Source organism: Lissotriton helveticus, chromosome 2_1 (genome assembly GCF_964261635.1).
Source record: "Lissotriton helveticus chromosome 2_1, aLisHel1.1, whole genome shotgun sequence".
Classification (NCBI taxonomy): domain Eukaryota; kingdom Metazoa; phylum Chordata; class Amphibia; order Caudata; family Salamandridae; genus Lissotriton; species Lissotriton helveticus.
Window position 1 is genome coordinate 9,829,906 of NC_136059.1, and position 23,593 is coordinate 9,853,498.

At 46.0% G+C, this 23,593-nt stretch overlaps 1 protein-coding gene across 1 annotated transcript in view; it reads right to left on the reverse strand.

The window, feature by feature from the left end:
• Positions 1-23,593, reverse strand: part of LOC144819164 (uncharacterized) — a 219,819-nt gene that overhangs the window by 188,913 nt on the left and 7,313 nt on the right. The window contains exon 3 of the mRNA XM_078677136.1: positions 815-1,137. Within this exon, the coding sequence (XP_078533262.1) occupies positions 815-1,137 (323 nt within the window). The remainder of the gene's footprint in view (positions 1-814; positions 1,138-23,593) is intronic.

Genomic DNA, 23,593 nt, shown 5'->3' on the forward strand with positions numbered 1-23,593 from the left:
AAACATCGCTATCGTTGGGAAATTATCATCATTGTGCCATGCTTTGTTAATACAGCGGTAGCATGGCGATAATTTTCTGCGATAGCCGGCGATAACATTTTTCTCGCTAAGACTGGCCAGCGATAATTATCTCATCAGCACCCTCCCTACTACGACTCGTACCCTGAATGTCTTGCTGACTGTATTATGTTTGCCTTCGAGCAGCAGGATACAAATAGCAGGGTTGTGCTTTCCATATCTTGGAGACGGGCAGTCCAATAATGGTCGTATTAGGGAGGCAGAGGAGCATAGATTAAGAGCTATCGACTGTCATAGCATGGGCACCATCTCATCTAATGCCAGCTTCCAAGGGATCTGCGGAGGGTGGCAAGTGTGAGGATAGTTTTCTTTTTCTCTAGCCCAATCTCCCTCACTTTCGTGTCTCTTTTCATGCTCATTTTGCTGCCTTGTTCTTCGCACCCTGTTCACACTTTCACAGTGATTGATCTCCTTTCATTCAGCCACTTTACCATCACTCACTCACAGTCATATGTCTGTTAGTGGTGACCACATTTCTCCATTTTAAATTGTTTTAACATCTTCCCTTGGTTCTACCACTGCTTGTTCGACTAGCACTGACATTTCTTACGTAATTATGAACTTCTTCCTGTTGTCCTCACTTTTTCCTTTTGTTAAATCAAGTTTATCACTCCCAGGCTCTACTCTGTCACTTCCACACTTTGTGTCCCTCTTGAGCCCACATCCTCAAACAAAGCTCCCCACATTTTTTGACTCCACTTAAAAGATGTCAGATGACTGGTTTGGTCTACTGTACCTCATTGATCTCAACCAGTTCAGAATCATCATCCGTACTAAAATCCATGACGCGCAAGCGTTCTTCGTTGGTTTGTCCTCGCTGGAGGCTCATGTTTCTCAATTTCTCTTTTGTTTTCTTCAGTCTTTCCTCAACGCTTTGTCTTTCTCTCTCAATTTCTTGCTCAATCTGTCTCAACCTCTCCTGACGTTCCTGTTGTCGCTTCTCTTCCTCCATCTTTTTTCGTTTTGCCTCTTCCCGCTGCTTCCGCTCTGCCTCCGCCTCCAGCTGCTTCCTCTTTGCTTCCTCTTGTTCTCTCTTTAGCTTATCTGTTTCTATTTTTCCTGCACACGGAATGACAAAAATTATAAGTACAGATGGCAGGACATGGTGGCATTATAATATGTTGTAAATAGATGAGAATATTCTAAGGCATGGCAGAGTTTTATGTTTTTATGCTGAGTGTTGCTTACTGACAAAAAGTAGGCCCTTGTTGTGACATAGCTGCAAAACACAGCACATATACTGAAGGCCAAGGCAAGCTTTCCTACCTGGATCATCCACCAGGTAAAATATGGGCTAGGTATTATGCTTCTATAATGCTCCTTTTTAGAGAAAGAATCCTATAGAAATAGTATGTGCCTGTACACTTCTCATAGATACACCCAGGATCATATCTGGCTTCACGGTGAGGTGTGCACCATTTGTACACTTTGTCGCGTGACATAGAAACTTTCATTTCTCTTATCTGCAGGTTGAGGGTAAGCACCTCCTTGTTTGTGGCTGACAGTAGTAAAGAGAGGTAAATAACCGTTAAAAATTGTCATTAGACCGCAAACCTTTGTTACAATGCCATTACTACACAAGTCATTACATCGACTTATGCAGTTGTTACAACCACCGCGTTGTTACAACACAATGCCATTACTACGCAAGTCATTATATTAACTGGCAGTAGATGGCGCTCTAACGAAAGGAATAGTATAATTTACTATTCCAACACCTTCTCTACTGTTGCTTAGGCTGGAGTTGGAATAGTATATTATGCTATTCCTAATGTTAGAGTGCCATCTACGATGTAATTGCATGCGTTTGGAGCATGCTATATTTATAAAGAGATAAGTTCCCTCGGCTGGATTCTGATTTCACAAACTCTTTCACTTTATGCATCTTTCTCATCTACTTCATACTGCACATGGTGGTGTTCCTCTCGATGACCAGACAAGTCAACGCATTCTCCTCATCGTGCTTTCACACCCTGCGCATGCTTCGCAAGATCTTCCAATGGATCCCGACCGAGACCAGGAAGACGGTCACCCAGGCACTCGTCACCAGCCGACTGGACTACGGAAACGCCCTCTACGCCGGAACCACAGCCAAGCTACAGAAAATACTCCAGCGCATCCAGAACGCCTCCGCCCGACTCATCCTGGACATCCCTCGACGCAGCCACATCTCCGGACACCTGAGGGACCTGCACTGGCTCCCCGTCAACAAGAGGATCACGTTCCGGATCCTCACCCACGCACACAAGTCTCTCCACGACCTGGGCCCCAAGTACCTCAACGACCGCCTGACCTTCAACACGCCCACCCACCAGCTACGATCGACCAACCTCGCCCTCGCCGCCGTACCACGCATCCGAAGACCCACCGCCGGAGGAAGATCCTTCTCTTACCTGGCTGCCAAGACTTGGAACTCCCTCCCCATCCACCTTCGGCTGACCCAGGACCATCTCGCCTTCAGGATACAACTCAAGACCTGGCTGTTCGAGCAGTAGCGGACCCTTTCCCCCAAGCGCCTTGAGACCCTTCTGGGTGAGTAGTGCGCTATACAAGTGTTATGATTGATTTATTGATTGAGATTTAGCGTTGTGTACTGCGAGTGTCTGCGTGCAAAGTTCTAAGCTCCTGCAGCCATCTTGATGGTGACCTGTGTGGCTCGAGTGTGATGCACATGCTCCAGGTTTGGCTCCCGGACCCTCTTCCCTAGCACCCTCTGCTATCTGATGAGCCACTGGTGCCAGTGGTTTAGGAAGATATAGTGAGTTCTTGTGGGCTCATAATGGCTGTCAAGCTTGGGTTCAGATGCTTTAGTGGAAGTTTTATTTGTTTGATAATGTCTTCTAGCCCCATGGAAGAAAGAAGGGGCATATGAGCAACAGACGGCGATAAATATCACAAAGCGCGCTTACTGCTTTCATATTTATCGCCTTCTATCTCGGTTATTTATCGCCAGGTTAGCGTGTTATTTACAACGTGTATAACCTAGGCGATAACTATTCAAGCGATAGCGCAAAACTGGCCAAACATCGCTGGAAAACCAGTGATGTTCACCCAAAAACAGCTACATCATTGCTAATACGAGCATGTGGTCGTAGGCACATAATCCACATCCAATGTAAAGTATGCCCTAGTCTGAATTTTAATAGACGTTAAAATTCAGAGCTAAGGGCACCTTAGCGCGATTGAGATTATGGCTACACTGGATTTAGGGTTCTTGTAAATATCGCGAAACTAATTTAGCAATATTTACCCATGGAGTCTTGTCAGGCACGCCTCCTTTGCATCTCATTAGCGATGTGATGGGAGGCGTGCTAACAAGGGGCTCTATTGCAAGGAAACACACGCTAGCGTGTCCTTGTTGATTATGCGATAATATTATCGCCACTTTTTGTCCAAAAACGGGCTCCAAAGCGACAATATTATTATAGCCATGCCTTGTTGATATGCCCCCAAGTGGCTTTGGTGACACAAAAAGTGATGACATGAATTTTGGTGCAAGTAACTTTATTTTTATCAAAGAAACCCAGTATCCTTTTCCACTCCACAACCTGAGCTGATGCCGGATGTTCTCACTCCTGGTGATGCATCAAGGGTCTGATGCACCGGTGGAAGACCCTCCAGAAGTGGGCAATGTTTCTTGTCAAGTTGCATGTAAAATTGGGGCCATGGTTCAGTTGCCTTTGACGGGATTGGTTTTTGGAATTTTGTGGCCCTTTGACATGTCTGGGATTTTGAGGTTTGCTTCCTCCAAGGTCCCGATTTCAACCTGTTTGCCGAAACTTCTGTTCCAACCTTCCAAGGTCTCCTAAGGCCTCTAGAGATCTGTCAGAGAATACATTTCAAACTATGACATAGGTTACGTTAAGCTCAACTACGCCCTAGCTCTCAGCAATCCCTTAGATGGAATCACAGCGGAAGCCAGATGGCGGCTGTGTGAGGCGGTCGTAGGTGGCTCTCATGGGGGTGACATGATTTACTTAATTTAACTCCCCGTCATCCCGTTACCCCAGAATGCAAACCCCCCCAGCTGGTAAATACGGATCTATGGTACCTGGATTGGAATGGTGGATCACGGAATTGACGGAGATTGCAGAGACGCTGATTTTAGGATGTAGATTCTTCGAGAGGGAGCTCTCCCAATCCACAAGGTAAGCAGTGGCGTCCCAGTCATCAGCGCGATGCCGCCAAAGAATGGTACGAGAGGCAGAGGGGCGCCTCTCCGGACTGCACCTCAGGACCCGGTGGAAGCGGAGAAGTCTCCCGCGGCAACCCAAGGATGTAGGATGAAGAGCAGCACCAAGAATCCCCCAGACAGGAAGGGGAGGGATGCAGGCTCACAGCCCCAATCACCGCGGGCCGCAGTTTCAGTCATTGATCTGCTCCAGGGACCCGGCACTCAAGGAGTAGTTTGGGCGGATGAGCAGCCAGGAGCAGGCGGACAGAGCAGGAGAATAATTGGTAAGCCACCATTGGGGCCAGAGGAGGCGGTGTGCCAGGATGAGACAGCAGAAAATGAGACACTGCATGGGACACTTCATGAGACCCTAGAGGGGGAATTAAACGAGACATTGCACCAGATACACCCACAGTTAAAGTGGGTTGTTGAGGTCCTTAAGGAAACAGGCATACAGGGAGTGGGAAATGAGGGAACTTAGTCAGAGGTGTGCACCGGGGCTGAGCCAGGTGCAGGAGAAGCCGGCACAGTTATTACTGAGCAAAATACGGGGGCCCTTGGTGGTCGGGAGCTCGAACAGGAGGGAGTGAATCAACCTACTCAATAGGTAGACTTGGGAGGTGCGGTAAACAAGGGGGTCCCTGGGAGATCTGGATGGAGGGATCGGGATAACCCCATGTGACCAAATAGGGGGGGCCTGGCGACACCCCACTGCGCAAGACTTAAGGACAAAGGAAAAAGAGCCCCAGGGTCAGCAAGGGTACACAGACTCCCAGGGGATATGGAAATCGACTCAGAAGCAAATGATTTTTATTCCCTATCAGATGCCACCTGGTCAGGTCTGGGATCAGACACGGGATCTAGCATAGAATCAAGTGAGGAGGACAGTGCTTACGGCACAGGAATTAGCAGCAGGCAAAATATTCCAGCTACTCGAAAGATAAACTCCAGAGTACCTAGAGTAGAGAACCTAAGACCGAATGAGCTGAAGTGGGATTACTCCCTTGGAGATCAATTAGTGGGGAATAGTAAACATTCTACCAGGGAAGCAGAAACAACTGTAGTGCCTCCTACACTCGAATCAATTTTGCATTGTGTTGAAGCACCTCATGAAGAAGCCCGAATGTAAAGCAAATGTGCACAAAATGTGGCTCGGAAACTTCAGGGGGCTATCAGAAAAATTGCAAGAACCGCAACCTTGGAGGTGGATCTAGCCGTCAAGGGGGCAAGTAGAGGCACATGAGGCCCAACTTGTAGATATCCAATGGAAGCTGGAAGAAAGTGAGAACCGCCAAAGAAGGAACAACTTACGATTCCTCGGGATTCCCGGAAGGAAAGGAACGATCAGACGCAAGAGTATTTATGGTTCAGCTGCTGCAGAAATCTTTCCCAGACCTGGAAGGTTGGAGGTTGTCTCAGGAAATACAAAGAGCACACCGAGTGCCATTTAATATACGCCAACCAATTCGTCCTGATTCCAAGCCACGAGCACTACTGTTCTACTTTGGGAACTATTTGTTGAGGCAAAGTGTGTTTGAGAAGACCAGACCAGATGCACAACGGGCAGGAGATTGGTTCTCTTTTTTCACTAGGCCATATTTCTGCCATGTCACAGTGGAACAAAGATGGCGTCTACGTCAAATTATCACTCAGTTCCAGGAGAAGGGGGCGCAAGCCTTCCTATTGAATCCAGCCAGTTGAAAGTTGTTTGATCGGATACCATTATTTACTGAAGATTTTATTGATCACTTCAGGGGCTAGACTACTCAGTTCTATGATATCAATAGGTACAGTATTTCAAGGGAAAATGTATAGGACACATTTAAAGCAGGGCTCAGGGGGATATAATTAGCTTTGTAGAGCTTCATAGGAAAAAACAACAAGAAGGAATATGCGTAGTTATGAAGGAGCTGAGTAGGTCTGAGGAAGAACATATGACAGCTTTAGCACAAAAACAGACTCAGCTACAATTGAATCTTGAATTGAAAGTAATTAGTATTAAGGCTGAAATAAACGTAGTGTTTAATAAAATAGCAGCTGAATGGTTTCAAACCGGTCGAAGAGATAATTATGAATATGGAGGAATGACGGGGAAACATCTGGCACTTTGTATTAGACAAAGGGTAGCTGTAAGTAGTATTCCAAGGTTAAAAGTGAAGGACGATACAATCTCTACTGAACCTTAGGAGATAGTGAAAATATTAGCGGATTTTTACCAATATCTTTATAACTCTAGGTTGAGTGCTCCGATAGTAGGGAATGCTGGGTCAGAATCACTGCCATTGGTTCAAGAACTAGAAACAGACATCACGTTGGAGGTGGTCGCCGAGGCACCTTTGTTGATGGCTTCAGGGAAGGCGGCAGGCCCTGATGGAATACCAATAGAGATTTATAAAGTTTTGCACAGAGAATTAGCTCCTCTATTGTTATACTTGTTTTTAGTAGTACAACAGAAAGGAATTCCACCTAGATCATGGCAAGAAACTAATATAGTTATATTTATGAAGAAGGGAAAGGCAGTTGAAGATCCAGCCTCCAATAGGCCAATTTCACTGATAAATACTGATGAAAAGCTTTATTTTAAAATTTTAGCGCTGAGGTTGTCAAAGATAATTGACTCCTGTGGCAACATAGCTTAATCCCGGGTAGAGGAACGACAGCCCATGTTCAAAGGGTAATATCAATATTTAATATTGCCGAGATCTCGGGGTAACAGATGTCAAGGATACTATTAGACGCTCAAAAAGAGTTTGATCAGGTGGAGTGGGCAAACTCAAGGTCAAACAGTTCTGGTCCACGTATTTCAACTGCCCTTAGAGCCATGTATGTTCAATCATATGCCAAAATACAACTGATGGGGAGGGAGTCGGGAAAGGTTAAGATCGCCAGGGGCACAAGTCAGCACTGCCCCTGTTCCCCAATCCTTTTTGCACTATATATAGACCCGCTGATTTGATCAATATTAAACCATCAGGCAATTAAGCCGGTAGTGGGCAGGGGTTACAGCACTAAGGTCTTAGCCTACGCGGATGACATTGCAGTAGTTACCCCTGACCCTTCGGTGGCAATAAGGAGGATTACAAATAGGGGTTACAAATCTGAGGGCCCCTGGTGGTGCAGCAAGGATAAAAAGGAAATTGTATGCCTCTAAGGCTAAAATAAAGAATATGTATTTCTTTCTGTCTTTTTTTTGTTTTTTTGATCTTGTATTAATTACTATTTTATGTTTTAATTGTTTTTGTTGCTGCTTTATGTTGCCTGATTGATTTTTTTTAGAACCAGTGTAACTTTCCTGAGAAATAAAAAAAAAAAAAAAAAAATAGATGGAATCACGCCTGCTCTCGTGCACAGGTCACTAACTTAGGAGTGGGTGGAATTTGTGCGGGCGCGCTTCGCAAAGCTCTGTGAAATGGTAAAAAATCTCAGCGAACATGCGGAATTGCTTGTTCCGCCTATTCACAATGCTTTTTTCATGCTCGGGGAGAAAAATCTCACGAACAAGCATTTTGAAAGTGAGAACAAGCGCAAAAATTCGGCAAAGCCGAGAATCGCAGAATTTATGGCAATTCCACGTTCCCTGCAGAATGCAAAATTACCCAAATTCCACATTTTCGCTCAGGCCTAGTCACTATAGTAGGTGTGTCCCTCACTTGGCTTAGGTAGAACACACAGGGTGCAGGAACCAGGTTCCTGATCCTTGAAATGTATTTATTTATTTATTTATTTATTTAATTTGTATGGCGCGTTATAACCACAGGGGTCTTTAAGCGCGGTCTGACCAGATTTACATGATAGATGTTAAATTCACTTGGAAACCAGCTATGCACCTAAGACCTGCTCCAGGCTTGTTTAAATAGTACGGTTTTAAGTTTCTTTCTGAAGGAAAGTAGATTGCTCTCCTTCCTGAGCTCTGGATCCAATTTGTTCCATAAAGCTGGGATCGTGTTGGAGAAGGCACGGCCCCCCACCGTGGTCAATTTGAAGCGGGGCTGGGGCTGGGAAATGAAGAAGGAATCAATTTTTAACTGGATTAGTCTTTTGGGGAGGCCTCTTGAGAGTCTCAGATTGTTGTATGGATTTATGCAGAGACCACAGTCGGTGTGATGGTTGTTGTGCGCATTTTGAGTGGAATAATTGTTGGGTTTCATCTTCTAACCTTGGAAGAGGTAACATTAAGGATTGTGACAAAGTTGTCAGGATCTGCCTCGAAGTCTTAACCACAGGGGCGGCTCCTCCATTAAGACGGAGGAGCGTCGCCCCACTGCTTACTCGCAGTGCAAGAAGCAGAAACATAAAATGGTATTTTAAATACCATTTTATGTTTCTGCTTCTAGCATATTGAGTCAGGGAGGCATGGCTTGCCAAAGTTGTGGGCCCTGACTGTTTGGTCGGCCCTCTGGGACTAACCAAACCAGCCGTGCATATTCTGCATTTTCTCTATGTAGGCTGCTTTCAGCCTTCATAGAGAAAATGGCTTCCCCATAGACGTCCGGCTGGGCGCCGTCCCCACCAATCTAAAAGCTGCCATTGCAGCGTTGTGATTGGCTTAGGGGAGGGGAGGGAGGATGCCTGTTTCCTGTTCCTGCCGGAGGAAGGAGAGCAGGAAAGCAGCAGGAAAACTCGGGACCCGGCCAGGGGTAGAGGGGGTGCGGTGACCGGTAAGGTACGTTTTAAAAACGTTGTTAATTCCATCCCCGTGCGAACCCCCATACGACCCTCCCACCCGCCCCCTACCCGCAAGTCAATCCGGCCATGAGTGCTTAACCATCACCATTCCCACTATAGTTTAAATTAGTGTCTTGGCCCACCTTTCTCAAGAGAACACTGTACAGTAACAGGGAGTGGGTACGCCATTGTGTTGTTAGTATGAGTGGAAAACCCAATAATAGGAAGATGATATCTGGACCAATATGCCAGGTCAACTTCAGCGTTTACCATTTTTATAAATATTTTGCCTGTTTGTAAGGACGGAACCTGCTTTGGTAAAGGACACAACTTAACAGGACTGTGGTAGACCATCACTTGATCCACAGATCCTCATTGGCTGTCCGTGTTGATTGTAATTTGACTCCTGCACTGCCAATGGAGATGAGAGCCTGGAGGCTGCGCTGAAGTTTAAGTGTGCAGGGAGGGAACTGCCAGTCAACAGCTGGGGACAGAATCTGCAATAATGAAGCTTCTGCTTAGAATAGTGGTAACGTTCTGTAAGAAATTGGGTTATTGGTGCAGCAGGATTTTGCCCCACTCAGGAAACAACCACAGTCCCTGTCAGGGTGAACCTCAAAAGTCTAAATGAACCCATGCCTAACCTTCTGGTAGCTTGGCAAAAGAAGTCAGGTTTAACTTAGAGACAAAGTGTAAAGCATGAATGCAGCGCACAAACAGTAATAAAGTGAAAATTCCAAACCAATTTGGAATAATAGAATGAATATTAAAATATAGAAAATAACACCAAAATTAATGAAATCAGTAGGACTGGAGTTATGATTTTCAAAGTTTGTAGTGAAATCTAATGCCTAATAGATCAAAGCACCAACCACGAGTATCTGGTTGTGTGAGACTGGGGTGAAGTCAAAAGATAAGGCCGACCACTATGGAACACAAGGATACGAAGAGTCGGTATGGCCTGGTTTCAGCTTACCTTTGGACTTAAAAAAACTTCACGGAGAAAAGTCAAGGTAGAGTCCACCGGGGCAATGCAGTAGGCTGTGTCGGAGGTGGAGTGGTGTCTCCCAAGAGTGCTGTACGAAGTCTCTGTGAAGCCATTGATGATGGAGTCAAACAACTCAGAGTGGGAGAAGCTGGATTTAAGACCGAATAAGTTGTCATCATCAATGGGAAGCCTGTCCCCGTTGAGCCCAGTGAAGATTTTCATATTTCGACTTAAACAACGTTTTGAAAGTCAAAGACCTCCAGCGGTACGAAGCTGAAAACTGTAGCTGAAGAGAACAGAATTTGCTGCAGGGCCAAATAAAATAACTGGAGCTACCATCAAATTATGCCGACCGCTGACACACCTTCGCCGGATCATGTGGCAGGTATGCCCCGGTCTGTTGGCTCTTCTGTCACTTTTTGGTTACATTTTTCCCAAGTCAAAGTTTTAGGGATAGTCAGGATCAGCATCCCTAACATCCGTTCCAAGGGTCCAGGACCTGGCGGTTACCACTAGGGAAGTTAGGGCACACTCCAGCAGAGGTCAGGTGCAGGGTTTAAGGACTATGGAGCTTTTTAAGCCCTTACAGCTCACACAGGAGGACAGCTAGCTAGCTGCGGAGTCACCCTGATAGCCCTGGGTTCAAGGAGATGGTTCACTTCTTCTACAAGCAGCAAGGCAGGCCTTATCTAGCATGGCAGTACTCTGGGTACCATGGAAGGCCTCAAGCAGCAGGGCAGTCCTCTGTAGCATATGGTCAGTCCTCTGGGTACAAGGCAGTACTTCCGAAGACTACCACAGATCCAAGAGTATACTAAAGATGTTCAGAAGTGCCATGTTAGATTTGGGGGTCTCTAGTTGGCACAGGTAGGTACCTGTGATAAATAGGGACCCTCTCCTCTAGTCAGGACAAGGGGATTACACTCCTAAAATAACCCCTGCTCACCCTCTAGGTTGCGTGGCGCGAGCAGTCAAGGCTTATTTCAGAGGCGTTGTAAGTTAAGCAGTTGTGACCACATACAGTAACCCAGTGACAACACTACAAATGGACACCACACAGGTTTTACATAAAAAATAAGTAGACTTTATATAGAGTAACCACATGAACATAAATAACAAAAATAGACCCTATGATTACTTTAACCTTTTCCGTGCGGGGGTAATTCCCCCCGCTGTGCTGGGGGGCGGGGGGCGGGTGCAGCACCCCGGTGCTCATGATGAGGTCAGCTCGTCATGAGGCACGGCGCTCGTGTGCTCATGACGAGCTGAGCTCGTCATGACCACAACCATTTGTTGAACGCTTAGCACAGCAGGGGAACTATCCCCGCGTGCGAGAGTTCACCGGCTCATGAGCACCAGAGCACCGTGCTTCATGACGAGCTGACCTCATCATGAGCACAGAAGAGGTTAAGATGGTAGATTTAAGCTTAGTTCAGTACAATTCGTAGATGTGACACTCTGCGTCAATGTGCCTTAAGTTGTGTTGTGCTTCCACGACAAGCAATGTTGCAGCAATGGGAAATGCGGCAAAGTTCAGATACAAAGAAATAAAGACGTGAAGATCTTCCAGATGTGGCACGCTTCTCGGGGATGTGAGAAACTCTCTGTTCGATGCGTGTACTGCAGCGGCGATACCATTACAATGCAACGGCAACAGCTCTAGCGGCGACGCTTTTCTCCACGATGCGTGAAGGTTCTGCTCAATGCGACAACTACAGCGGCGACATTCAAGATGTGACGGCAGCAGCACTCACAACGGCGCACTTCTCGGGGATGCGAGGTGCTCTTGGTCGATGCGGTGCAATGCGACAGTTCCAGCGGCGACACCCTCCTACTTCGGAGTTGCGACGGCAGGCACAGCGACGGTGGCACGTTCTGACCTCGTTGCGAGATTCTTCTCCTGATGCAGTGCAGTAGGACAGCTCCTTCTTCGGAGTTGCGATAGCAGCAGCAGCGATACGCTTCCTCTTCGTTGGGGCACTTTTCTCTCTGATGAGGTGTAGTGTGACAGTTCCAACGGCGACAACCTCCTTCGGAGTTGCGATGGCAGGCACAACGACGGCGACACGCTTCTTCTCCTTGAGTTGCACTTCCAGCTCCTTGCAATATGCAGTTCCTCAAAAGGCCCAAAACAGCAGCACACACTTCCACAACAACTCTGGGGAGCTGGGGTGTGACGTCTGTTGTCCCTGAGACTTCAGCAGGAGACAAGCTCTTTTTCAAGCCCTTGGAGATCCTTCACAAGATGAAAGTAAAGTACAGAAAGTTCCTTTTGCAGTAAGGCAACCACTGCAGGCCAATCCCCCAAGCAGCACTTCAGCTTGTGAGTAGTCTCTCCTCAGTTTCTTAAGGTTCCTCTCCTCAGTTAAGGTTTCTTCTTGTAGTCCAAAGTGATCTAATTTCATGGGATCATGGTCCCAATATTTGTAACCTGAAATCCTTTGTTCTCTGAGGGGAGAGGGGGCTTTGCCCAGTCCAAACCAGTTCTGAAGCACTCTGTTTACCAGACTACTCCTTTACTTTCACAGTGCAGGGCATGCACATCAGACGCCCCACAGCAGGTGGAGCCAGCATTGTGGAAGGCAAGTACAGTCCTGGAGCACTTTGTTTACAGGACTCCTTCTCTTCTTTCAGTGTGCAGGGCAGAGACATCAACCGCTTCCCAGGGGGTGGAGTTAGCATTGTGGAAGGCAGGCACAGCCCTATTCAGAGTTCAGGTGCACTCCTCCCTCCCATCTAGATGCAGATCTCTCTATTCACCACTGGGTGACTCAGCATGTGTCCTGGGATTCCCCAGCCCTGTCACTCACAAAACCAGACATAGGAATACACAAACTAGCAGAGATAGATTTGAATGGTTAGACAAGCAAATTCCTACTTTCTATAAGTAGTGTTTGCAAACACAGAATATTAAAATAAACTTTACTAAAATATGTATTTTATTATTCTGAGTTCAGGCATACTAAACTCGAAATTTCTACCATGTTCTCTGAGCCTGTTAGGATTATTAACTGTAACAATTCTAACATCGTATTCTGGCCTATGGAGAACAGGTAGCCTTGCAATAATGAATGAATGAATATTTATTTGTTTGGTTACTAAAAACCATTACATAAAACCAGGATACAAAAGTAACAACATTACAAAAGTTAAAAACCAAGAAAATTGCAAAAGTTCAGTGTCTAGTTGCTCCATAGGTGCTGAGCATGCTGGGGAAAGGGTTCATGGGCCGGCAGATGACTCTGGAGTCTGGCCTATGGAAGCCATCAACATTGCCCGTGCTTGAGAGATAAACTTTCCAAAGGCTGCCATATGCTATACCGTAGACAGGGTATACAGATAAGTGATCCCCTCCTCTGCGGTGCGTGACCCGGATTGTCTTAATAATGGCCTAAGGTAAAGACTACGGGCCAGGCGGAGGACCGGGCAGCAGAAGAGGAGGTGGGCCAAGGACTCACGTTTGTACCTGCAGAGCCTGCATTCCCGGACTCCTGAGCTGGCCTGACCGCAGGAGTATAGTTCTTTGAGGGGCAGTGGTGTAGTCTGTAAGCCAAGATCTTATGAAGGGCAACACGGCCCACAGCCTGCATGAGATGATGTTTGGGAGTGTGCAGGGTGTGCGGGAAACACAGGGTCTTATGCAAGTTTTTTTTTCTCAGAGACTCCAGGTCCAGTTCCCGTGACCGTGCACGCACTTGTTTTTTAATCTCATTCTTGATGGCAAAGAATTTGACCTGTTCAGGGTTCCATGCGTCCATGGCGAGTTTGAGGTGGTCCTTAGCCACTTCGAGGGTGGCCGACCAGGGGTTCCCAGGCTCTCTGAAAATACACTTCAAGATTGCCTTTAGTGTGTTCTCCTGAGCCGCCGTTGTTAAAAAGTAATATTTACTTAAGGCGGCCAACTCTTCCAGGTTTTGCTGGTTGAGTGAGAACTCCAGGCGGACGAGGGTGTTTCTAGTGCACCTTGGAAGATGGTAGACTTTCTTATATGCTCTGCACTGGATTTTTTCTAATTCATTGCTCAATTTGCCCGGGAATGCCTTTAGAGCATAGTTAAGTGCCGGCATAAGCTTGGCTTTAAGAACTCTGTTAATGGCCATGGTGGACGGGCTATGTAAGGAGGCTTGCAGCTTGCAAATTGCATAGGTTATGGATTTACCTTTGGCTTGGATTGACTTAAGGTGAGCACTTGCGAGCCCCGATTCCTGAAAACAAATGCCCAAATAGATATACCGATGCGTGGTTTCCAGAAGGAGATTGCCTAGCCTCCATTTTAAGGCTTTCATCCTTGAGTGATGACCAAAAATAATTACTTTTGACTTGGTTGGGTTTGCTACAAGCCTGTTTTTGTCGTTATATGAGGCCAGTGCCGTCAACATCTTTTGTAGCCCCATTCTAGTGTGGTCAAAAAGGACCAAGTCATCCGCATATTGCATAAAAAAGATTTTGTTTCCACCAATCTTTGGGGAGGCCAAGGCAGCCCCAGTCAATGCCTTCTCCATGTCCGCTGTATATAAATTGAATAATAATGGGGCTAGCACGCACCCTTGTTTTAATCCTCTGCCTGTGTTGATCTTGACAGATGCGTAGTCCCTAGAGAGTTTAATTCGCTCCCATATTTTTGGGTAAAGGGACTGTATCGCTCTTAGCAGTACAGGGTTGATGTTCCATTGGACCAGCTTGCGCCACAGAATTTCACGGTCTACCACATCGAACGCCACCGAGTAATCAATAAAGCAGGCGAAGAGGGGAGGACTTTTTCGAATCCGAGCGCGATATGCCAAGAAGGAAAGTGCGACGATGTTATCAACTGTAGCTGACCCAGGTCTGAATCCGGTTTGGCAGAATGGAAGGATGACTTCTGCACTCGACCAGTCTGCAAGGTACCTCAAGATGGCCCTGGCATAAGCTTTTCCCTCAATGTCCAAAAAGGCGATCATGCGGTAGTTGGTAGGTTCAGTTTTTGGACCTTTTTTATGAATAGGCTGTAAAAGCGAGCCTCTCCATGAGTCTGGTACGTCCCCCTGGAGCCAACATTCAGAGTACAGGTGGGACAAATTGGTCGACCAAAAGTCGATGTTTGCCTTAAATAGATGTCCATGGAGACCATTGGTACCTGGAGCGGCATTTTGTCTGATGTTTTTAATGATTTTGGAAACAAGCAGTTTTCCCGGTGGAGCCATCATCTCGGTGTGTGTGCCTAGATTGTCTCCAGCAGTGGATGTAACGTTTTGCATGTTGGCAGCACCATAATTAGTATAGAGTGCTTTTACATGGGCGATCCAAGTAGAGGCTTCAAGGGAGTTTTCTCTGTGGTTTGTGTCTCGGCCCAGGTTGCATATGTACTTCCAGAACTCCTGTGATTTTCCCAAGCTCAACAGATCAAAGATTATTAGCCATTGTGCGTCACAATGGGCACGTTTTGCTGCCCAAACCTTCTTTGCGTGGCTTTTTTTGGCTTCTTGTAGTTGAATCTTGTTTAGGCTTGTCCCGATTTTGCGGTAGAGTTTGCGTGCCTTGTTTAGATTTTTTGCGCTTATTTTAATTTCAAGATTGTGCCCATATATGGGTGGAGAGCGCCTGTGCGATATATTAATCAAATTCCCGCGAAGAATCACCGCAAGGGTCTCTGTTGTGACACTCCAGGTTTCTATGGCTGCCTTTTTCTGTTCGCTTGGTGGCCATCCTGACCAATGATTTGCCCAGCTGTTGAATCTAGTGATTGCGGACTGTTCCCATTTGATCTTTCTGGGCAGTTTTATTAGTTCTCCTCCATCAGCTTCCCCGATGAATTCAAGCTTGTGGCGGTAGTCCGCTATGAGATTCAATGTGACGGTTAGGGCGGCGTGATCGCTGTCACTACACGGTTGGACTGAGAAATTTGACATTAAAAGTTGGAGTTTACCACTTAGGATTATATAGTCGACCGTAGTTTGATTATTAAATGTAGGAGCGACAGTCAGCCTGGGGTGCGCTTTAGGAGGACTGAGTGCGCCGTTGCCAGATTATAGTTTTTTAGTAGGTCGTTCAAAGCATTGGTGGCCCCGGGTTGGCACCTGCGTGTGGTTGAAACCCCTATATTATGAGAGTTAAAATCACCAAGGATAATACATTCAAGGCCCACAAATTGGAGCATTAAGGACTCAAGGTGGTGAATCAGCGTGGCCATGTTAGATTTAGGCCCATGGGGGTTGTGATAAAGATTAACTAATAAAAATGAGAAGTTACTGTTTGTCAGTCGACAGCCTTTCAGTATGCCTGCCTGGAGGGTATCCGGCAGGTTGGATATTTCTGCGAATTCCAAATTAAGTGAGTGTTTAATGTAAATGCATATCCCACCGGTGGGTCTGCCACAAATGTTAAGCTTTTTCAGGTGTTTTCCATACTCAGCGTATCCTCTCAAGGAGAGAGGATGCATTTGCCAGGTTTCTTGTGTGCGGATAATATCTGCCTCCTCCATAAATGACACCGCAGTTTGTTTAAGAAGCAACCTCCAGAGCCCAGCAACGTTCCAAGACATGATTTTCAGACTCACTGGAGACCATTCCTTCTCTGCGGGCTTTAGGTGCATGTTTACCGTACATTGGTGGAAGTGGCCCCAGGCATTAAGACAAGGACCATTAGGTCTTGGAGTTTAAAGCGAGCGGCAACCAGGACCAGTCTTTATGCGCGGATCCCAGTGTAACGCATGTGCGTGTGCCCTGGATTGGATTCATGGTTATCTTTATTGGGGTTCTGATGGATTGACCAGTGTTTATGCCCCCTTTAGACCCCTGGTGGGTGGGCACCATTTTTGGCGCATGAATGGAAGGCGCCTGCACGCGTAAAGACTCTCCAGCTGGTTGTGCCATGTTTCCCGTCGGGGGGTATGCCAACTGTGTTTTTAGTATAAGAGGATATTTTTGAGGACGCTTAGATTTTATCTTGAATAAGTCTATGAATAGGTTTTTCGAGTGTTCAGAAATTTTGGCGCTCAACTGCTCACGGTAAAGTATTTGGTTATCGTAGTTGCCCAATTAGATTTTATCTTTATGCCCCAGCTTTCCAGAAGCTTATGCTGGCTTTTCAAGGCCTCTGCCATAACCGAGCTTGTGAAGGTTAACTCAGTTGTTTCATTTTTCTCTTCCGCATCTGGCGGTAGGAAGGAGATGGTTTCAATATCCCTAGTTTTTATTCCCTCCAGCCCTGGGTTGTTTGCACAGAGTTTCAGGAGGTTACTACGATTGAGGATATCCCAGCTCCCCTGCCAGACATAATCTGGGTACAGCCTAATTTCCCGGTCCTATGGTTGATCGTAATTTAAATAACCCTCAGAAACCGCGGCCTGACCGCCTGTGTGTAATGGCTGTGGACCGCCAGATGCAAGGGCACTTGCCTGCCCTTTTGAACCCGACGCTTGTTGAGGGGCCACCGTGAGTGGAATTCTAGGAAGGCAATTGTCAGATGGGGAGTTTACTATGTCCTTGGTATCTAAGAAAGCCCATGGCACTTGAGGCGCACCATGCGTCGTCGAAGTTGCTGAGACAGCGGCCCAGGGGTCGTTTGAGCGAGCGTCATATTCAATAGTGCGAATTTGGGTCGCTTCAACGGCGTTTTGACCTTGTAATTCGTTTACTTGGCTTATAAATGGTGCTGGTGGGACTGGCCGGGGCATTGACGGTGGGGCAACCGGCCCTGGATTAATTGATGCGTCTGCAAGATAAAGAACTTCATGCTTTTGTTCAGAGCTTTCTGGTATTGTGGGGGTTGCAACAGATTCTATCATTTCCGGTGTCTCTTTGTGGCCTTGCAATAGTGAAAAACAAAAATGGATGCAATTCACTTTTATGACCTGCCACACATACCAGGGCTTGTCCTACCTTATACTTACAATGCACCCTGCCCTTGGGCCTACCATAGGGGTGACTGATATGAAGAAAAGGGAAGGTTTAGGGACTGGGAAGTGGGTGCACTTGCCCAGTCAGCATGACAGTACCAGACTGCACGCAGGCTCTGCAATGGCAGACCTTAGACACATTTTACAAGGCTGCTTCTGTGGGTGGCACAACCAGTGCTGCAAGCCCACCAGCAGCATTTGGATTTACACGCCTTGGGCACACTCAGTGCACTAGACTAGGGTATGACAAGTAAACCAAATATTCAATCATGGAACCACTAATCAATACATCAATTTACAGTAAGGAGCACTCGCACTGTGGCACTGAACAGCAGTGGCACAGTGCCCAAAGTATCTAACACCAGCAAAAACACATGAGGCAACAGCAAAAATGGAAGGGAGACCCCCGCTAATTGTGCCAGGTCTAACAGTCATGTTGTAAATGGGCAACAACTTTTATGCCGCTGCTGCATTACAAAAGTGATGCAACGACGGTGAAAAACTGATGCAAGGCGCTTGTAAATATGCCCCTCAGTCTTTAGTCTGCTTTGTCGAACCAGGCCACCAATAGCGTTGTTTCAACAATGAAATTGTTGCTTTTACTCCTGTGTGCGAAGACCCCAAACTCTTATGCGCTGCTAATATTAAACCTTGCCTACGATCCAAATTTGGTATAAATGTATCCCCCACTCCAGGAATCTGAGCATATGGAATGTTATTTGCATCTAACTTATAGGAGTACTTGAGTGGAAATTTCTTTGGCAATGCTGAGCTGCCTTTGCGTGAAGCAATGACAGCAACCATAATCTTACCATCTATTTTAGTTTTTGAATGAGTGATTGCAGCTACAGAAGCCGTGCATACAGCTTCCTTTGCTGCTTCGTCAGCCAAAGAATTCCCTTCAATGTGAATGCCATCATGTTGATGACTCAGTGTATGTATCACGTAAGCCGTGGTAGCTCGTTTCTCAACTCAACTACCTGTCCCCATAGCATTTTGTGCTTAATTGTGCTACTTTTCGCATCTTTGAAACCATTTTGTTCCCAATAATGTAAATAGTCATTGTATGACCGTACACAGTAAAAGGAATCGCACACTATTAGTGTGGGGAATTCGTAATCCGTATTCACCAGTGTCAGTATCAATGCTTTTAAATCTGCCAGCTGTGCCATGCAGTCTCCTAGAGACTGAGTTTTTGTGCAACTCGGATGGAACTTTCCATCACGCATGCAACCTTCAATGTTTACGCCTGCTGCGCTGTATTCCAGCTTACTCCCTGGTGGACACCGCGACAAGCAATGCCTCGCTACACCGACTCATACTGGTCTGAACGAAGAGGTCCCTGCTTCTGACTCCAAGTCCTGTGACAGCACCGGAGTTGGGCACCACCTCCCATGCTTCGCGACGCACCGTCCGAATCGCATCGCTGTCCAGACTGATCAACGCCAGCTCCCGAACTCCAGCTCTGTCGCCGCACCACGAGCTAAAAGCACCGCAACAAAGCACTGTCTCACCCTGCAACGCACACCTTGGACCCACCGACTCTGTCACCGGGCCGCTACCTGCACAGCCGCAGCGCGGGACAACACACCCTTAACGCTTTATTTTCTGCAGCACGACGAACCCCGGAACCGTCTTGCACGTCCGTACCGGCCGCATCACGTAAAAGGCACTGTGATTGAGTCTGTCGACATTTCAGTGGGCCCGGACCAACACGGTCCGCTGGATTTGTTATACTCGGTATTATTTCAACAACGCTGTAGCTGGATAGGGTTACTGACTCGCACAGAAGCTTGATTTAAGCCTTTTTAACCAGAATTCTTGATCTTGAATAGTACTGTGGATTCTTTTTGTCGTTTTTTTGGTCTGTGGTAACTCCATATAAAAGAATACTTATTTTTCATATAAAACCTTGTGTGATGTCCATTTGTAGTGTTGTCACTGGATTACTGTATGTGTTCACAAATGCTTAACTTACAACGCCTCTGAGATAAAGCCTTGCCGCTCGTGCCAAGCTACCAAGGGGGTGAGCTCGGGTTATGTTAGGAGTGTAATCACCTTATCCTGACTAGAGGAGAGGGTCCCTATTTGTCACAAGTACCTACCTGTGCCAACTAGAGATCCCCAATTCTAACAATTATGCATATAGGGAGATGTGTCACGTTGTAAAGCCCGGAGTGTCATTATACCTGTGTCAGGTATAATGTATGCAAGGTAGGCGTTGCCACGCAGGAAAGCCTCATAACAGTGAAATCTACAAGATTTCACTGTGTGACTTTTAGGACACCACTGCATCAAAACCTGAAGCAGGCGTAAGGAGTGAAGCAGTGTATTGGGAATAGGCCGCAACACACATTGCCAGAGTTGCGTCGTGCTTGCAACACAACTCCAGCAATGCATGACTTTCCGTCAACAGATGCGTCAGAATTTCTGACTCACCTCTCCATCCTTGCGTCATGGGGCGCCGTATTGTAAATACGGTGCATCCATGGTGGCATAGGGTTTTGCATAGTGGCGCAGGGAAAGTGACACATCTCTACAGATCCGTCACTTTCCTGTAGATCTGCCTGTATGTCGTGAGATGTGACATCTGCCAGCAGATGAAAGGCTCTACCGTAACACGTCCTATGCAGGCACCATTAATATTTTCAGACAACCCTCTCGCTTACGCTTAGTTGGACCACTGCGGCTCCCTACAATCTGATGGGACCTACAAATAAATCATGGTTGCAGTGGATTCCTGCTCAAGATTCCTCTGGATATGGCCTCAGCGCTCGGCTGACGCTAAACTGTTATCAAAGATGTGGGAGTCTTTATGGGGACATATGCAGTTGGCACGTTACATTCTGACTATAGCTCAACATTTAGATATAGGGCTTACAAAGAGGTAATGGAAAGTTTGGGCGTAGCATTGCGGTACTCTTCTCCGTACCATTCTGAGGGTAATTTGGTTGTGTAGAGGAAAAACCGGGGCTTAAAGCAATCTTTAACAGCTAGAGCATTTGGCAAGGGTGGTAGTTTGGTGAATCATCTATATGGGGTATAAAGGGCCTTAAACAATCAGCCAAGAAGTTCTCTAGGGGTTGTCACTCCTTATGACGTTCTATTTGGGATGAGAATGTTGGTACCTGATCTTGATTGTGAAGGCACAGTGGCGGATGAAAAACCTTTTGACATCCAGAAGCATTTGGCTATCTTACAGGACCTGAATGAAGCATGGGCGCTGCAAAGCAAAGTGCAGGTAAAGAGAACCACCAGTGGGGAAGTCAAGTCAGTCACGGCAAAACCTCTCGGGATCCCAAAAGTCAGGGATCTATTTAGAGAGAAAAAAACAGACAAGAAAGAATTTGAATCATCATATAAAAAACCTGTAAAAGTCCTAGTAATTCAAAGCACAAGAATTGTACTTCTGCCACCTCTTGCCAGAAAAAAGGAAAAAAGATTTTTCTCAATCGACTAATCAAACAACACTATTTTGGCTGATACTGAATAGTAGGCCTGGTGGACTCCGCTGTAGTAGACGCCCTCCTCTTGATACAATCTAAGTAGTTCAAACAGAAAGTCTCATCATGTTTGAAGTGTCCTCTACAAGGAATGAAGGACTAAGCAACAATGCTACGGAACTAATTCCTCTTGAATCAGAAATAATATTTCAAAATCAAAACGAAAGACGAGTTTCAAGTCGGCCAAGCACTGATATCTACATCAACATGTCACAAGAAGACCAAGCTAGGGTTTCCACAAATCCTGTGGAAATACCAAAAATTGATCGAACTGCATCTGGCTACTTCATAGACTTGGAACGTTTTCTTTAGATCCAAGTGAACTGGAAACAACACCAGCCTAACAATCACACAAGCAGCAAGTCAAAGACTTCCTTAAAAAGACGTATCTGGTATCGCCTTGGGTAGAACTCTGGGTAATTATTAGGAAACTTTTCTTTCTTTTCTGGCTAGGCTTAGTGATAACTTTTAGTATACTTGTTAATGGGAGAGCATCGACAAATCTCTGCAGCCCAAAAGTTGAATCTAATTCTGAAACCACACATGTCATCTCACTGAGAGCAAAGAGACTTGTCATCAGTGAACATTACAGAAATTCCTATACCGAATGGCATAGTTTGGGACAAGGTCGATTTTGATATATTTGGTCTGACTGAACTTTTAAAAATTCTTCATTATTTAAAATATCATTGAGTGATATCATTACCTCCAGTACATTTTCTGATGATTGGGACTTTGAAACTGTCAATAACATGATAACTGATTTGGAGAAATCTGCTTCATTTTCTAATAGTAAAACATTGTAAGCACATCAGATTTCGGGTCTATGTATTGATATTGTTAGAAAATGGGGATCTCTAGTTGGCATCGACTGGGGCCAATGTCCAAATAGGGATCCTTCTTCCTAAGTCAGAGTAAGGGGGCTACACCCTTTGATAACCCGTGCTCAACCCTGTGGTAACATAGCACGAGCAGACAGGCCTATCTCAGCGGCAGTGTGTAAAGCATTTATGACCATACACAACAACAGTGAAGAAACTACAAAGGGATACCACACAAGTAGCTATAGAGAAATAAGTATCTTTATGTAGGCTTAACACAAAGGCAATTATAATCAACAATAGAACAAAATCAAACCGTAAGCGGTTGCGCTTAGGCTTGCACTCACTAGTAGCGTACACCAGTTATTGTATGTGGATCATAAATGCAAGTCCTGATCCTCACCACTGCCCGCCATTGTTAGAATTGGGATCTCTAGTTGGCAGCGACTGGCACCGAGGTCCAATTAGGGATTCTTCTTCCTAAGGCAGATTAAGGAAGCTAGACCCTTTGATAACCCCTGCTCAACACTGTGGTATTGCAGCATGAGCAGACAGGCTTATCTCAGAGGCAGTGTGTGAAGCATTTATGACCATACACAACAACGCAGTGAAGACACTACGAAAGGATACCACACAAATAGCTATAGAAAAATAGGTATCTTCATGTAGGCTTAACACAAGGCTCTAAAAGCGATCAAGAAGCCACAATGCACATAAATATAGATTCATTCAAAAAGCAATAAAAGCACTCAAAAGCGTGTGAAACGAACCAAGGGGCATATTATCAAGCCCCTTATCGCCGCATTATCGGCACTTTTCTGCCGATAACGCGGTGATATTTGCATCGCCCTATTAGCAAGGCAGCGTTAAGGCAATTGATGTGGCTTAAATCCACGTTAATTGACTTAACGCTGACTTGGTAATAGGGCCCCTTTCATGATAAACTCATCGTGAAAGAGGGTGTGCAGTGGATATTGCGGTGGGCATTCCACCGCAACATCCATTCACTTCGACGCTGCCACCTAGTATCAAGCTTGGTGATAATAGGTGGCATCGCCGAATTTAAGAACAGAAAAATCCTGGTGTTAAGGTGGCGAAACAAGGAGAAATGCTTCGTTTCTCCTCGTTTTTGCTTTTTTCATGTGTGCTGCCTTGTGCAGCACACATGGATAATGCAAAATGCTAAGGTTTCTTTATGAACAGTATGGTGTCCCTTCCTGTACATAAACAAACCTCTATTAAAAAAATACCTATTTGTAGTTTACATGTGTGCTGTATGAAGCAGCACACATGTATGTTACAAATGGGCATTTAAGGTTTGTTAATGTGCAGGAAGGAACTCCCTCCTGAACACAAACAAACCTCCCTGCTCGCAGACACCCTTGCACTCTGGTGCAAGGGTGCCTGCGCTGGTGATAAGTTGTAAAACCTACCGCCAGCGCAGAGGGAAAAGCTAGACTGCACCATGTCCTTGGTAATATGGTGCAG